This window comes from Syngnathus typhle, linkage group LG2 (genome assembly GCF_033458585.1).
Source record: "Syngnathus typhle isolate RoL2023-S1 ecotype Sweden linkage group LG2, RoL_Styp_1.0, whole genome shotgun sequence".
Lineage (NCBI taxonomy): Eukaryota > Metazoa > Chordata > Actinopteri > Syngnathiformes > Syngnathidae > Syngnathus > Syngnathus typhle.
In genome coordinates, this window is record NC_083739.1 from 21,315,803 (window position 1) to 21,330,127 (window position 14,325).

Consider the following 14,325-nt stretch of genomic DNA (forward strand, 5'->3'; position numbering starts at 1 on the left):
ACTCAGGAGGGCTTTTTATTTAACACGCCCACACAGCTCGGTGTCTTCACTTAACACCGGTGTCTTCATTGGACGATCTATGAACAATTTAGGTCATACCAATAAATAATAAATACAATTAATCAAAACATAAAATAGAAGTCAAGTCAAGTTTATTTGTAAAGCCGTAAATCACAAGCAGTCTCAAAGGGCTTCACATAGACAAACAATTGACAATTATTCTCAAAGCATCCCCTGATCTTAAGCTCCCAAAAGGGCAAGGAAAAAATAAAATAAAAAACTACCAGGGGAAAAATGAGACACCTTGAGAAGGGACCACAGATGGAAGGGTCCCTCTTTCAGGATCACCAGGCTGCAATGGATGCAGAGAGGGCACATAAAATACGTAATATGAAAATCAATGAAAAAGTGGATGTCCAAGTGAAAGCGAAGAGCTGCCGGAGGAGCCCGTGATTGAATAGAAACAACATATGATTGAGAGCATAACTTCACACATGTTTTGCATGGTTCTGTTCTCCTGCGTCATGTGACCAGTGTGCACAGCATACTCACGTCATGTACAAATGTGCGTTTCAAAGTGTTACACCACAGATGGGTTAAAAAAACATGATGTGCACCTTTTTAATTTGAGTATTTTTAAGTTGATTTAACTTCTATAATATTTTTTATTCTAATGTTGATATATTTTTATTGTATTTGTTCATTTGTTATCATTTTATGTAGTAAATACTTCTATAAATTAAATATCTTATTTAATGTAATGTAGCTTGTTATTTTATTTGTATTATTTTTTGATTGATGTTGCACCTCACTTCCTTAATAATGTGCTCTAAAATTCAAATGAAAGTTTGCAGATTTTTTTTTTTAGAAACCACCACACACTCAGAGATATCAAGCATGACTGACAAGGTGTGATTCCTTTTTTGGCGTGCGCTCTCGGCCACATGCTGGTCACCTTCAAACTGCAGCAGCCTGACACTGACCTGTTAGGTTGGGTATCGGGAGCTATTATAGAATATTATTCACCTTTGGAAAATAAAACTAATGCCCAGGACTCCAGATACCTCAGGCAGCTGAAAAGATTCAGAAATAATGCAAAACTCCCAATATTTCTGCTCACTTCTGTTTTAATTGACTGTACATTTCTAAATATAAAACTTCAAACCAATCAATTTTAACAATTTGTTATGAACAAGTCATGCTACCAACACAACAGCCATGGCTGAACTTGGCTTGTTAACAGTGCTAATGCCATGCTTCTGTTGCTAGTATTTTTTTACAAATTTCATAATTGGATTTCATGAGTTAGATGCGACCCCAAAAATAATTGCAGCCTTTCTCTTTAATGTACTTTGCAGAATAAATGTATGAATTAATTATCAAATCTGTTAATCTATTTATGATTTAAAATGACAGTACTTGCATTTTTCAAAAATTTGCTTGGATTGACTTGTATTTACAAGGGTCATGGCAAAATGTGGGTCAACAGAGTGAGAGGTATGTGTACAACTATTGGTCTTATGAACCAGATGTCCCAAAATATACAGTAAATAGATTCCGGCATGATACACACTGGAGACCTTTGTAAATCACCCCTTGTGTTTTTGTGTCATTTCTACATGCTGCCTATTGCCGAAGGGTGTGTCCAGTTGGGAGCTTTTTTAGTGGAAGGTGGAGTTGTCCTGTGGTGTATCTCGAGGCGGAGAAAAATAGAGCTCTGTTGAGCACAGAGGAAATGGGCGTTGGCCTTGGAAAGTTTGGATGGAGTGAGTGGGAAACGAAAAGGGGCGTGACAAGCCCAGAAAGGAGAAGACCACCTACTGGACACAAAATCACAGCAAAGAAGCTGCTCTCGAGGTCTGGATCAGAGCAAGAGCAATAATCAGGGTAAGGAGGCAGATTTGTTCTTTAAGACATTTTATGGACAGCTGTTTGTAACTCACTGAATATTTTAGAAATTAAATTACATAAAATAAATTCCATTATGTCAATACTTTGTAGTAATAAGATACTGCATGTCGATCAAATACCAATAATGTGCGTTCCCCCATAATTAAACTTTTAACAATCATTTACAGATTACCTTCAGTTTATTTTCAAGGAATACTGTTCCGTTGCAGTACTGTGTTTCTGTTCATTTTATCCACATTATCACCTTCCATTCCTGCTCCTTTGATGGATAAAATTAGTGTAATGACATAATTTCACCCACCACCCACTCAGAGGGGCCTCTCCTATGATAAAGATCTGCACAAACAATTTCATCCAGTGACAAATTATTTTTTTCTTCTACTTTTTATTTTGTTTAATGCAAAGAAAACCAAAGTCATTTATGTCCAGGTTTAATTTAATTAAATTTAACCCCTCAAAGTCCACACCGAGGGGTGGGAGTTGGTTGAACTGGGTAAATATTTTGGCCTCGTGTAGAGTTCTAGGACCCCGCCACAGGTTGGCCAACTCATACTCCAACTCCACTCAGATTGAAGTTACAGCAATGAGTGATTTCACTGTTTCGTGCGTGTTCCCACACAAAAACCTCTTTGTGTTCATCTCTTCACACTTTCCAGTTTCTGTTTTTCGAAAACAGGAGAGTCCCCAAACGAATATTTACTGCAAAACCAACAGGTTTGGTCACACACACACGCGGTATACCAAATGCATTTCTCTGGTCGTTGACTCTGTGTTGTTAACAGACAAAAACAAAATGGCCTTCCTGCTCATGTTTGTGACTCTGCTACATCTCATCACCCTGGCCATGCTGTTCATCTCGACTATGGAGAAGGTAGGCCTCAATGTCAAAAAGTGTTGATGCATTGAGCTTTGTAAAACATGGCAAATATTTTCTTTCAAAGTCCTGGTGGGTGTGGGACGGGATGGAGAACTCGGATCTGTGGTACAACTGTCGGTACGACAACTTCTCAGGAACTTGGTTATGTGCGTCCTCCAAAGAAACTGGTAACAAATATCTATTGTCTTGATTTTGTTCATTAAAAAGTGATTTACAAAAAAAAAAAAAAGAAACTTATTTTTCTGTTTCGCAGAGTGGCTTCATGGAGTTCAGGTCTTGATGGTCCTCTCAGTGGTCTTCTCCTCGGTTTCCTTCTTGGTTTTTCTGGGTCAACTTTTTACTATGTCCAAGGGTGGACTCTTTTACTTTACTGGACTGTGTCAAGTGTTTGCAGGTAAATGCGGAGGCGTTACCTATTTTTTAGATGAAACATGCGTCCATTTTGAAAGCTGAGTGCACAACAATAAGAATAGGGAATAGAACAACTACAGCTGTGAGCGGCTACAAAGGACCCTCGCAACCCTAGCCTCAATGTTGTAGTGGGTCTGACATGTTGGGGTACTGGCACATAGGACAACAACACTCTAAAATATATTTTTAAAATGCCAGGCCTGATGCGTGTGCAGTTTCACGAGTTTCTGTCTAGATTTAGAGTTTCGATTTAGAATTTTTGGGAAATTGATATCTAAAATATTGATTTTTCTACCAGGTTTAGACGCTCAAAATCAGTGTTTCCTTAGCAAACAGCGCATTGCCACAGCAACAGCGTGCAATGAAGTGAAAAGCTTTCTATAGTTTTCCATCTCATACATCTTTAGATGGGACTCAAAATTTGAAGAGAAAAGAAACATAATTTATTCAATGTCTGTATTCAGGCCTGACAGCCTTGTCTGCAGCACTCATCTACACATTACACAACAAGGAAATCCTCCAGGACAGCAGAGAACTGACTTCGGGACACTTTGGCTACTGCTTCATCCTAGCCTGGGTGTGTGTGCCCCTCCTGCTCTGCAGCGGCTTCATTTACGTCCACTTGCGCAAGAAAGAGTGATCATGCAAAACAACACAATGTCAAAAGTGATGGAAAATATTGATAGGCTAAGCACAAATTTATATTCCTTGCTTCTGTGCTCTGGTCAATGGAATTTTGTTTCTTCAAAGTGAACACAATTATAACCCTAAGAATCTATTTTGTTAGCAAGGGATTGAATTCTCAACATTTACTCACGATATAGCAGAAGACAGGCTTGCATGCTAAAATGCTATTTTTTTCCTGAATGTTTTTTATTGTCGAACATACACCAATGTGAAAAATATCTAATACGTAGAACGCTCTATAGGAAAATGCATGCAGATATTTATTTTTGTACCTGTAGAATTTCTTTGTTATGGTATTAAATGTCAGTCAAAGAAATGAGTACAAGTGCTTTCTTTTGAGGGTCTGTTACTGGGTACAACCTAAAAAAAAGCCCAAACCACATTTTGATACAATTACAAGAACTATTACGTTATATAACTTGTAGTGACCCACGTGCTTAAAAATACTGAGTTAAAAACAACCCAATTAGAGCAAAAAAATTGGACGGACCTCGGAACACCTCGTTAACAGAGTTTTAATTTAAACTTTTACAGTCCAATTTTTCCGTGTTCTTGTGTTAAAATAAGAAAGTACTAAAAGAAGAAAATAGTATTGCTAGTAGTAGTAGTAGTAGTAGAAGTAGTAGTAGTAGTAGTAGTGCCGTAGTAGGAGTAGTGCCGTAGTAGTAGTCGAAGATACATTTTGTTGTAATTGAAAAAAATAGTACAAGGAAAAACAGTAGTCTCTAGTAGAGAAAGAATACAAAAGTAGGAGTAGTTGGCAGAACCTAATCAGGCAAGCCAGTGGCCCAAGTGTGTGGAGTGTTGATCGTTACCATGACGACCTCAGACAACGCGCCCAATGGTGACCTGTTCAAACACACAACAAAGAACACGCGTAATGTTATGACGTCACACGCGTGAGAGCGTAGTGGATTCATTGAAGGAGAAAAAAACTGCAACCTACAGATACGAAACAATATCAATAAGTTTTGGTTTCCTGAATTCATTTTGGATAATAACATTTGAACACGGGGGTCCTGTAATTTTTGGCGTGCGCCCGTGTATTTAGGTCCTGGATGAATAATGGAGTCCAGAGCGCAAGACGTTCTACCATCGACCGAAATCATCCCCCTGGCTTTGCCCAAAGGAACCGAAAAGTTGTGTGAACTGTGTCAAAAAAGAGCTTACTTGCAATGCGGCAGGTGTCGAGTCACCTATTACTGGTAAGAGAAACAACCATCCGAACATCATCACAAGCATTACACGCAGTTGTGTATAAAGCGACACTTGAGTTATAAGTATCTTAACAATAACTGGTTGAAGTCACTTTGTAGAATACTACAGAGTATTTTTTGTTTATGACAACTGATGTACTTTAATATCAAAAGTTATTTTCTGACATTACACTTCAATATAAATAAAGTCGTGTTTTATAGAGAGTGGGTAGAATTTCTATATTTTACTTTAATTAGTTTATTTAAGTGTCACAATTTAAGACGGTATTATTCAGCTCTGTGTTTGTAGCTTGAGCTTCATATGCTGGTCACGCATTAACCGAAGTAAAAGTAAACAGTTAGGACATTTAGTGAGGTACAAGTTGAAGTTCCTAGAAATACAAATAACGAATGGCAAATACGTGCAAACTGTAAATAGGCTGCAGTAACCTGTTCCATGACAAATTCAGAAGGCATATAAGGGCTGTGACCGCTAGGTAGCAGTGTTGCTCACGTGGAGACTATAACATCACTTGACAGTTGTTGCCAGAATGGAAATGAAATTGGAACATTTTTTGTTATTTATGTGACTTCTTGCCTCTCTGAGCTTTGTTACTTTATGTTTATTCAGCTTAGCTGAATATATTATTTGAAATCAAGTCCTAATAGTATAATTTGCTCAATGATTCAATGGATGGATGGATTGCATCATATTTTTCAAGTTTTACTGAGAAACTCAATAGGCCCCTTTTAACGTTGCCCCACCCCTGTTGTCGTTGCTAGATGTGATGATGCCATCCAGCGCATCCTTCAACTTTTAATAAGCAAAAGTGCTCCCACTGAGTACTTGTGTACAAGTACAGAATGGGCACCTGTGTCCCACTAACAACTTGTCTTTGCTGTGCTCACGACTGTAATGGGTCAAAGCCAGAGGTCATCCATTTCCATCCATTTTCACCACCATTTATCCTGTTCAGGGTTGCTGAATTTGTCGCCAGCCAGTTGCAAGGCACACAGCGAATCAAACAACCAGTCACACCCACATATCAGATTTTATGTATTTGTGCAGCAATGACAAATAAAGATGATTCTTCATGTGTCTGCGTGCGCAGTTTAGTGAGGTCCCCACTCTCAACCACACGCTGTGGCGAAATGCTTTATAGTCAAGCATTGTTTTTATATTTAGCCGGAAAATGACAGATCAGCTGTAATTACTTTTTCATTTGTGCCTCGGGCTTGTCAGTATCCCAAACCTTTGGTCTTTACAACTTTGAAAAATTCTCTAAAATGTCATACCTTCAGTCAGTGGAAGTACCAGAGATGGCTGACATCGGCACAGTCTTGAGTGCTGTCAGCAAATGCTACATTTGCAAACACAGTATTCAATTTTGACTAGAACTCTTATGAATTATCCATATTTCCTGTAAAGATAGTTTGTTGTGGTGTAGAACTGTGCTGCTGCATCTTGACATTTCTCATAGTTTGATTACCAAAGGTGAACTCCTCATTGATGCAGAAGTTTTCCACAATTAGATATTTAAGTTATATTTCAAGTGTCCTCCTTAAGAGTTACTTTTGGATGCGACGTGGCCAAAGTATTTTGCCTGCTGCCATCTTCTCCAGTCTCCGGCACAGAAACCGCAGTCCCATGTGCTCCTTGAGTGGAAAGGAACACAAGACGCCAAAACCCAGTTGCAGCAGCTTGAAGAAAATTACAGTAGCCGTTGGGCAAAAGCATGCAATTTAGTATGATGATACATCCGAAAGTGAATCAGTGACTCACACCTAGGGATCCTTGCAAAGCCTGTGCGCAAATAGTTGGGACTTCCATCAGGAATGAATCAAACAATCAGGATAATGTTTTGTTAACAGCTGTCATGGGACTGAATTTTGTACATACCGTTGGGTCAGGCGTTCACTTGCATGTCACGGGGTCTAAATATTTGTTCATTACATCGCGAAATATGGTGTGTAAAGTGTACTATAATTTATTTTTTTAGATTTTAAAACCCTGAAAATTGTGTGTGTGTGTGTGGGGGGGGGGTCTCCATTAAATGAACACAGCCGTGATCAAGTTGGTATCAGTAAATTTGAAGAGTTAAGGTGCCAGCACGAGGTTCCAAGTGCAGGGCTCGAAGCTTATTTTTTGCCCAAGTTGCCCTCGGGCAAGTTGGAGAAAATTTTACTTGCCCGAAACAAAATTTTACTTGCCCGAATTTTTTTGGAGTGGATTTTTACTTGCCCGACACATTTTTGCAATAAAAAAGACAACACTATAAGTTTTGCCTTCATATGCCTTCGTATCCGCCAACCGGAAACAAGCTCTGCTGGTGCGCAGGCGCAGAAGAGCCAGGGACGGGTGAGAGAGCATGCATTTAATTACGAAGCGCTTTGCCGTTATCAATGTATTGCAGACTTACACGAGAAACTAACCGCTCCCTAGAAAACAAAATGTCGGACCAGAAGCGGCAGAAGTTGCGAGAAATTATGCACAAAATCGTCTTTTTACAGCTTGAAAACATGGTATTATGGCAGGGCAAGTTCGGGCAAGTGAGGAAAAAATTCTACTTGCCCGTCTGCCATCGCTACTTGCCCCGGGCAATCGGGCAATCGTTAGTTTCGAGCCCTGAAGTGCACAAATCACAAATCATTGACACCTCGTCGGTCACATCTTCCAGTTCTGATCTTCGGTCTCTCCGGTTGTGGTTTCTAAAAACAACAAACTACAAATAACCCCTTGAAGAAGTTGTTGTCAAACACTAACCTGCGATTCTTCTTTCACCTGGCAGCGATGCAGACCACCAGCAATCTGACTGGATAGGTATCCACAAGAGGATTTGTCAGTTGCTCATTCCCATTCGCACCCCATCGCTTTTTAGTATGCAACGAGCCGGCCGCATTGAAAATCTACTCAAAACGGTGAGGCCATAACATGCATCTAGAAATGAGGTCTGATGCCAAGTAAAAGTCTTACATCCCTAGGCCATGAAAGATAGCACTTCCTGCCCGAAATGAGTTTCCTGCTTTTCCCTACGGGCTGCTGTAAAAGCAACATAGAACACGCAAAATGAATTTGAATTGTAACTCTTGGGCAGAAAGAGCTGATAGAGATTTGCCGGTTGGTGGCAGAGAGCAAGCTCTCTGAGGGGAAGCACCAAGAGGCTGTGCCTGCCGCCCAGGCCTGCCTGCGCTGTTCAACTGACGTGTATGGACCCAACACAGTCCAGCTGGTGCCGGCTTACCTGCTGCTGGCTGATGCTAATATGGGTGAGGAACGCTGCCCCCGGCTCGTCCGATCTCTTGTGCGCCACATTGGAATTTGCGTGATTGTGTCTTGCAGGCATGAATAATCTGGCCCTGGTGGCGGAGCTGCTGTCCCAGGCGGAGTGGGCGGTTTTGAAGAGCCCCGAATGTGGCTATGCGGTTCACCACCGACTGCACAGGAGCATGGGCTGCCTCCACACGGCTACGGGTCACTTTGAGGCAGCTCTTTTTCACTTTGCCAACGACGTGCGTGTCGTCACGAGTAAACTCTGTCGATGCGTACTTTCAACATTTTCACATGAGGCTTTCTGGCGAATATATTTTCAGATATATTTTGCTAGTGAGGAGTACGGTCTGGATAGCACTGTGATATGTGGAGCTTACTTCCTCATGGCTGCTGTGTTTGTCAAATTGGGGGAACCGGCTATTGTTCATTCCTTGTACACAGAGGTGATGCATATAAGACAGCGGTGATGATGTCACCAGTGTGATCAAATTCTGTTCAATTGCAATATTTTCCCTTAGGTGGCAGAAACCTGGCACTCCCACCTGACCAAACTCCTGCAGAGTCACATCCAAAATATGCAGAAGAACCCTGACATGCTGGAGCCCTCCTTTGGTGTGTCAAGATAACATAGAAATATTCACATCTTGTCCAGTAGTATCTTTACTCTTGCCCTCTGGCTAAGATTTTTTTAAGTCCATATTTTCCCTCAATTGCCATCCTACACTAATACCAAATATCGACAAGGCAGTATTAAACATTACAAACTAATATAGCTATCTCACAAACTCAACAATGAAAACCAGCGGGACCGCTTGGACATCCCATGGCTGTATAGTCATTGATGGTAGACAAAGATCACATGGGTCAGTCCCGACATGCTTGAGGCTGAAACATGACGTCAGACGGAAACACCCAAAGAAAACTACTTCAAAAGAGCTATCAATTTTTTTTAATAGAGGGCAGCATGGTGGTCAAGTAGTTAGCACGTCTTGGGCTTTCTTCCGCATCCCCAGAACATGCACCACAGGCTCATTGAAGACTTTAATTGTTCATATAGTATTTGAATGTGAGTGTGAATGGTTGTTTGTCTATTTGTGCCCTACAATCCAGTAGCGACCAGTCCAGGGTGTCAACCGCCTGTCATCCAAAGTCAACTGGGATTGACTCCAGTGTGGTTTTAAATGGATTGTGTAGATGAAACTGCTCTGTATTAAATATAAAATCCATATATTTAAGAAATAAAAGCATCTTGCTGTGTGATGCAAAAAAGCTAAAAACACATATTACTTCACTTGTTGTTGAGAACACTTCAAATTGGAACCATGCACAATTAATCAAATTGAACATATGACATCACAATAGCGACACTCCTCGTGATAAAACAGCTTCAATGATGTATCACTGAAAAAGAAGGTCAACGGGGCTAAATTTAGCTGAGCTGTATTGCTGTGCAACCGGAAGGCTAAATCTCAGCTTTACAGCACGCATGGTAGGAGATCGTCGTTGACACATCTTTGGCTGTGCGGCATCCGCACTACTAGCCTCTAATCGCAGCTGCTGCCCTACATATGACACTAAGCTTGTTAGCTGTCATGCAATTTGCCTGTGGATGCTTCACACCAGAGCAGGATTCCCCAAACAGCTCAAGACCCCCCCCGAAATACAACATTTCTTATTTCCCAATTGTACATGTTATCGGTGGTGAGGAAGGCTTCTAAATTATTTGTGTTGTCTGATGAGTCGTCCAGGGACCAAAGCTTGAATGGTGTCCAGCTCAACTACAAATCTAATGGGGCCATTGTACAGTCATGCTGTACAACAATGCTAAAGAGTGTCTTTTATCGCCCTTTAACTAGATGAAGGTCAGAAAGTGGAAGTGGGCAAGATGCTCAGGTCCATTTTAGCCTTTGAGCAGGACGAAACCCGAAAGGAACCCGGTATTGAGGCTCTGGTGGCCCACGCCCTGGCCATGCTCTCCTTCCTGGGTGGGGATGCAGTCAAGGTGAGTGACCAGCCAAGAGTAGCAGGAATCAGTATACCACTAACACCGTGACACAGTGCCCTATTTACCTCCAGGCGTACTTCTTCCGTTTGTCGGCTGTCTCCGTGTGAGATTATCTGTGATTGTTAAAGCTTTAAAGATGAAGCAGGGATTTACTGGTAGCTCCACTGCGTCATGCACACTGGGTTATACGAAAACAAGCCGGATATCTGTGCTTAGATACAGCTCATTTGTTGATTTTATATTATTTTCATCGTTCTGGTGAAGTTGCTTGCCTATAATATTGTAATTTATTTCACAGGCCATTACACATACATTTATTTGCAAGTTAAATGAGTTAAAGAAAATAACTTTACATGAATTTGGGAAAGTCCTAACATTTCATAAAAAAATATGTATGTGCCAAGATCATGTGAATTTCTTTTCTAAAATCGAACAGCCAAAATTAAAGTAAGCCACAATATTGTGATTTGTTGAAATCAGATTCGCTTTTGTATTGGCTTCCATGGTATTGTGTAAGTGTAGCGATTTAAGGTAATCCAGTGAATCAAGATGGAAATTGTTTGTCTGCTCAATGAGGCCGTCAATTGACCTCAGCATATGTTGGAAGTCTCCCTATCAGACAGCTGACTTTGACACCTTAGTAAACTTCACCTACATCTCTAATTTCCATTAAGCTTAAGTCGTCGTGTCTGGCACAGATACACACTAGGATAGATGCCAGCCGCACGTATACAACACCAATGTTTGTTTGTTGGCTATTACACACTTTGGTTTAGTGCACTTAACTGAGAATTTAGGGTGCTTTAAAGGTATTATATTTAAGCATAAACATTTTGTTTTGTCCTTAGCAGACATCGATGCGAACTGGATTACTCCTTAGCCCAAATGTGAGGACAATAGAGTACTTTAATCGTTCCATTGTTTTTTCACTTTCCTCAAGCTACCCAAAACTTGCTGCTGTGCTATAATGACTACTGTCCTTCTTTTGAGTGATGACGACTTTCGTCCAAGAGGGACTTGGGACGCCATGATCACATCTTGCCTCTGTTTGCGGGCTGTGGTGCAGGAGCTGTCATTTGAAAAGTACAGTCCAGTGAAAAGTGATGAGAATTAAGTTCCATTTACTTTTTTAAATCAATCCATCTCTCGCCCCTTCTCGCTCTCCATCCGTCCGTCTGTCCATCTGTCCATCCATCCATCCAGTTCTCTGTGTGTTGCGCGACATAAAATATACACAACAATGTACATTAAATTTCTCATTGGGAGATTGTAATCTGTATCACACATCCTGTACATAAATAAAAAGAATCATAGTAAATAAATAGCTTAGCAGGTTGCGGCGTCCAGAAGGTAAAACGTGGGCTGAGTAAAGTCAGATTGTAGTTATTATAAATCTGCTTTCCTTTTCTATAGTGTGACGCTGTTGCTGCTTGTCTTTGTGATTCTGCTGCGTGCATGTGTATGCATGTGTGTGTGTGACAGGCACTGGAATTTGGGCAAATGGCACTGGAAGCGAGCCAGCTGATTCAGAACCATGACCTGACAGAGACCATCCGGGCCCTGCTGCAGCTGTTGGGTAAAGACCCGCAGCTGACTTCCGTCTAACCTCTACACAAGGGGTGAGCAAAAGATGGCCCGAGGGTCACAAATGATCCACTCTGTTCTTTAATCCGGCCCAATAAGAACTGATATTGTCAAGAGTCCCGATATATTTGTTCAATGTCTGGTTTGGTGTTTTACCTCCCCAAACTAGTTCATTAATGTTTACCGTTTATTTTCACACAATTTTCAGACAATATGTCTCTTAAAATAAATGTTTCCTTCTTTTTATACCATTTGAATGCTCTGTGCTAACTAGTGTGCGTAATACATGGTTGCATGAATGATTACATTTTTTACGAGGTTTTATTGTCTACATAAAGTTATTTTATAAAAAGTCATCTGTATTGTATTTGTGTTGATTGTCTTTGGCATTTTGCATGTGTCCTTGAAATTGTTGCCCACCCTATCATTATGAGGTAACCATCCCCTTTTAGGACCATCATTGTCTTTCCTCACTGTTCGTTCAACATACATATAATTTTTCGCATGCAGCCAGAAGCTTTGATTATAAGCATATAGTACAGTGTACATTTTGACCTGGTTTTGAATACATTTATTTTTCGGCTCTCATCACACTAATGGACCACACTTTCAGAGAACCGGCCATATTGTAACAGCCAAATATGTACAGTATTTACTATTATGAAGCTGTATTATAAGTTCAAAAGAAAACCTATTTTGCTGGGTGAAATTGGCAAGTTTCAATCATGATTGATTCAAAAGTGATTTGATTCATCTACTTTTTACTTATAATATATGGTGAGACTAAACATATGTTCCAAATATGTGATATTGAAATAAAAGGTGTAAAGTTACTTCACTAAATAGTTTCAAAATATTTGTGTTTTAACAGTAAGGTAAAGTGAAAGTACAAGGGAAACACAGTTATTTGGTTCTGAATAATGACTCGCCTTTATTTTCATCTGAAAAAAGAAAAAGAAAAAGCAAGACGGAATTATTTACACCATTTGGAACATTTGTGAACAACCTTCGGGAAGCTTTTGTTGAACACTTTCAGAATGATGGACAGAAAGTAACGGTGAGGGCTTTTCCTTCACATCTCGTACCAGTGTAGCACTTTCCAATATCAAATGACCTTTATCTTATCTTAAGTCAGTTTTTCTAGACGCTACACACCAACACAGAGCTCCAGCCTGTCACAAAAGCATAAACATTGCATTGTTGTAAAGCAAAAAGTTAAACTCCAGACGGCTTTTGATTCGTTCCAATTATTTACATGTAATCATCCTGCCACTATGTACTCTTATTAGTACTTCATTATACAGCATGTTTTTGGCATTCGGATTCATTGGAGGAGGCAATAAAACAACAGATTTCTTTATATTCCCTTTTTGATTTTTTCTTTTCTTGTGTGTTTGTGCCAAATACACATAACCATCTGTTGGCATGGAATAGTTAACCTCGTACTCTGCAATACATAGACCGTGTCCTGACGTACCCTAAATGATTCACAAACTGGCCACATTTTGAGTTCCAATCAAGTTCTATTTATCTGCTGGAACTGACAAGAACATGTCTGTAAGAGACATCAGAAAGACCTTACGCATATAAATGTTTTCTAATTTAACAGTTTTTAACATTTGGAAACATTCATTGCATTGATGCTTGAAAGCAAGCAATGCTTTGCACCATTCTAAATGAACCTGATCATTTGTAGCATAATTTAAAGCAGACCCATTAAGGGTGAGTCAATACGTGGGATGTAATACTCACACGACACATTCAGTGTGCATCTCCAATCGGTGTAGGCCTTTCTGTGAGAAACGACATCATTTTGTCAGAAGTGTGTCTTATTACTTGGGGTGTGACAGTACATGTGTTTGCATTCTGTACTCCTCTGTCCCCACTTAGAACTTAATCACAAGGGCAGGACTTTACTGAAAACAGATCCGATGCAAAGATATCAGTACACCTTTTTGTGTAATTGCCATATTGAATTTCGCTTTTATTTTTGTTCATCCTCAATTTCTCATAAGGTTTTAAAAATAAAATACTAGTATATGCTTTCAAAGTAAAATTTCCAACAATACATTGTCTTTATTGCTTGTATGGGATTTAAAAGGAGCCTTTTGCTCATGTCCAGCATTCAACAAAATTACGATGAACTTGAGCCAGCCCATGAATCATATTACCATTATGACGATATGGTGATATAGTTTGCAGACCTGTCGATAAAGGCTGTGATAACATTGATGTAAACAATGTGGAATGATATAGGCGACATTACAAATCCAAATCAAGAGGACGACCACAAGTAGAGAGACTTGACTCATAGTATGTGTGCTGACACTGCCGATGTGACTTCATGGATAATGTCACAGTAGTGTGTGTGTGTGTGTGTGTG

General features: G+C 40.0%; 2 protein-coding genes across 5 annotated transcripts; both read left to right on the forward strand.

Annotated features, from left to right (window-relative positions):
- The first annotated feature begins 1,785 nt into the window (after window positions 1-1,785).
- Window positions 1,786-4,205, forward strand: LOC133150460 (epithelial membrane protein 3-like). 3 transcript variants are annotated; one of them, XM_061273005.1, is made up of 6 exons: window positions 1,786-1,887; window positions 2,588-2,625; window positions 2,694-2,782; window positions 2,853-2,955; window positions 3,042-3,182; window positions 3,664-4,205. In XM_061273005.1, exons 3-6 carry the CDS (start codon window positions 2,705-2,707, stop codon window positions 3,837-3,839), a joined length of 498 nt encoding a protein of 165 aa, XP_061128989.1. In that variant the 5' UTR covers window positions 1,786-1,887; window positions 2,588-2,625; window positions 2,694-2,704; the 3' UTR covers window positions 3,840-4,205. The 3 variants fall into 3 exon arrangements, with proteins under 3 accessions (XP_061128989.1, XP_061128988.1, XP_061128990.1); XM_061273004.1 differs by having other exon boundaries at window positions 1,787-1,887; window positions 2,568-2,625; XM_061273006.1 differs by lacking the exon at window positions 2,588-2,625 and having other exon boundaries at window positions 1,824-1,887.
- Window positions 4,206-4,816: 611 nt separating this feature from the next.
- Window positions 4,817-13,140, forward strand: zmynd12 (zinc finger, MYND-type containing 12). Of its 2 annotated transcripts, XM_061269606.1 has the most exons (8): window positions 4,817-5,091; window positions 7,872-8,001; window positions 8,178-8,349; window positions 8,423-8,592; window positions 8,674-8,796; window positions 8,872-8,965; window positions 10,210-10,355; window positions 11,841-13,140. In XM_061269606.1, exons 1-8 carry the CDS (start codon window positions 4,952-4,954, stop codon window positions 11,961-11,963), a joined length of 1,098 nt encoding a protein of 365 aa, XP_061125590.1. In that variant the 5' UTR covers window positions 4,817-4,951; the 3' UTR covers window positions 11,964-13,140. The 2 variants fall into 2 exon arrangements, with proteins under 2 accessions (XP_061125590.1, XP_061125580.1); XM_061269596.1 differs by having other exon boundaries at window positions 8,423-8,796.
- The last annotated feature ends 1,185 nt before the right edge of the window (window positions 13,141-14,325 follow it).

Bases quoted from the DNA above. Each gene is read 5' to 3' on its own strand.
- LOC133150460 (XM_061273005.1), top strand. From the start codon at position 2,705: ATGGCCTTCCTGCTCATGTTTGTGACTCTGCTACATCTCATCACCCTG. The intron at 2,783-2,852 runs GTAGGCCTCAAT...TTTCTTTCAAAG, and splicing joins TCATCTCGACTATGGAGAAG to TCCTGGTGGGTGTGGGACGG. The intron at 3,183-3,663 runs GTAAATGCGGAG...GTCTGTATTCAG, and splicing joins ACTGTGTCAAGTGTTTGCAG to GCCTGACAGCCTTGTCTGCA.
- zmynd12 (XM_061269596.1), top strand. From the start codon at position 4,952: ATGGAGTCCAGAGCGCAAGACGTTCTACCATCGACCGAAATCATCCCC. The intron at 8,350-8,422 runs GTGAGGAACGCT...TGTGTCTTGCAG, and splicing joins GCTGGCTGATGCTAATATGG to GCATGAATAATCTGGCCCTG. The intron at 8,966-10,209 runs GTGTGTCAAGAT...CCCTTTAACTAG, and splicing joins CATGCTGGAGCCCTCCTTTG to ATGAAGGTCAGAAAGTGGAA.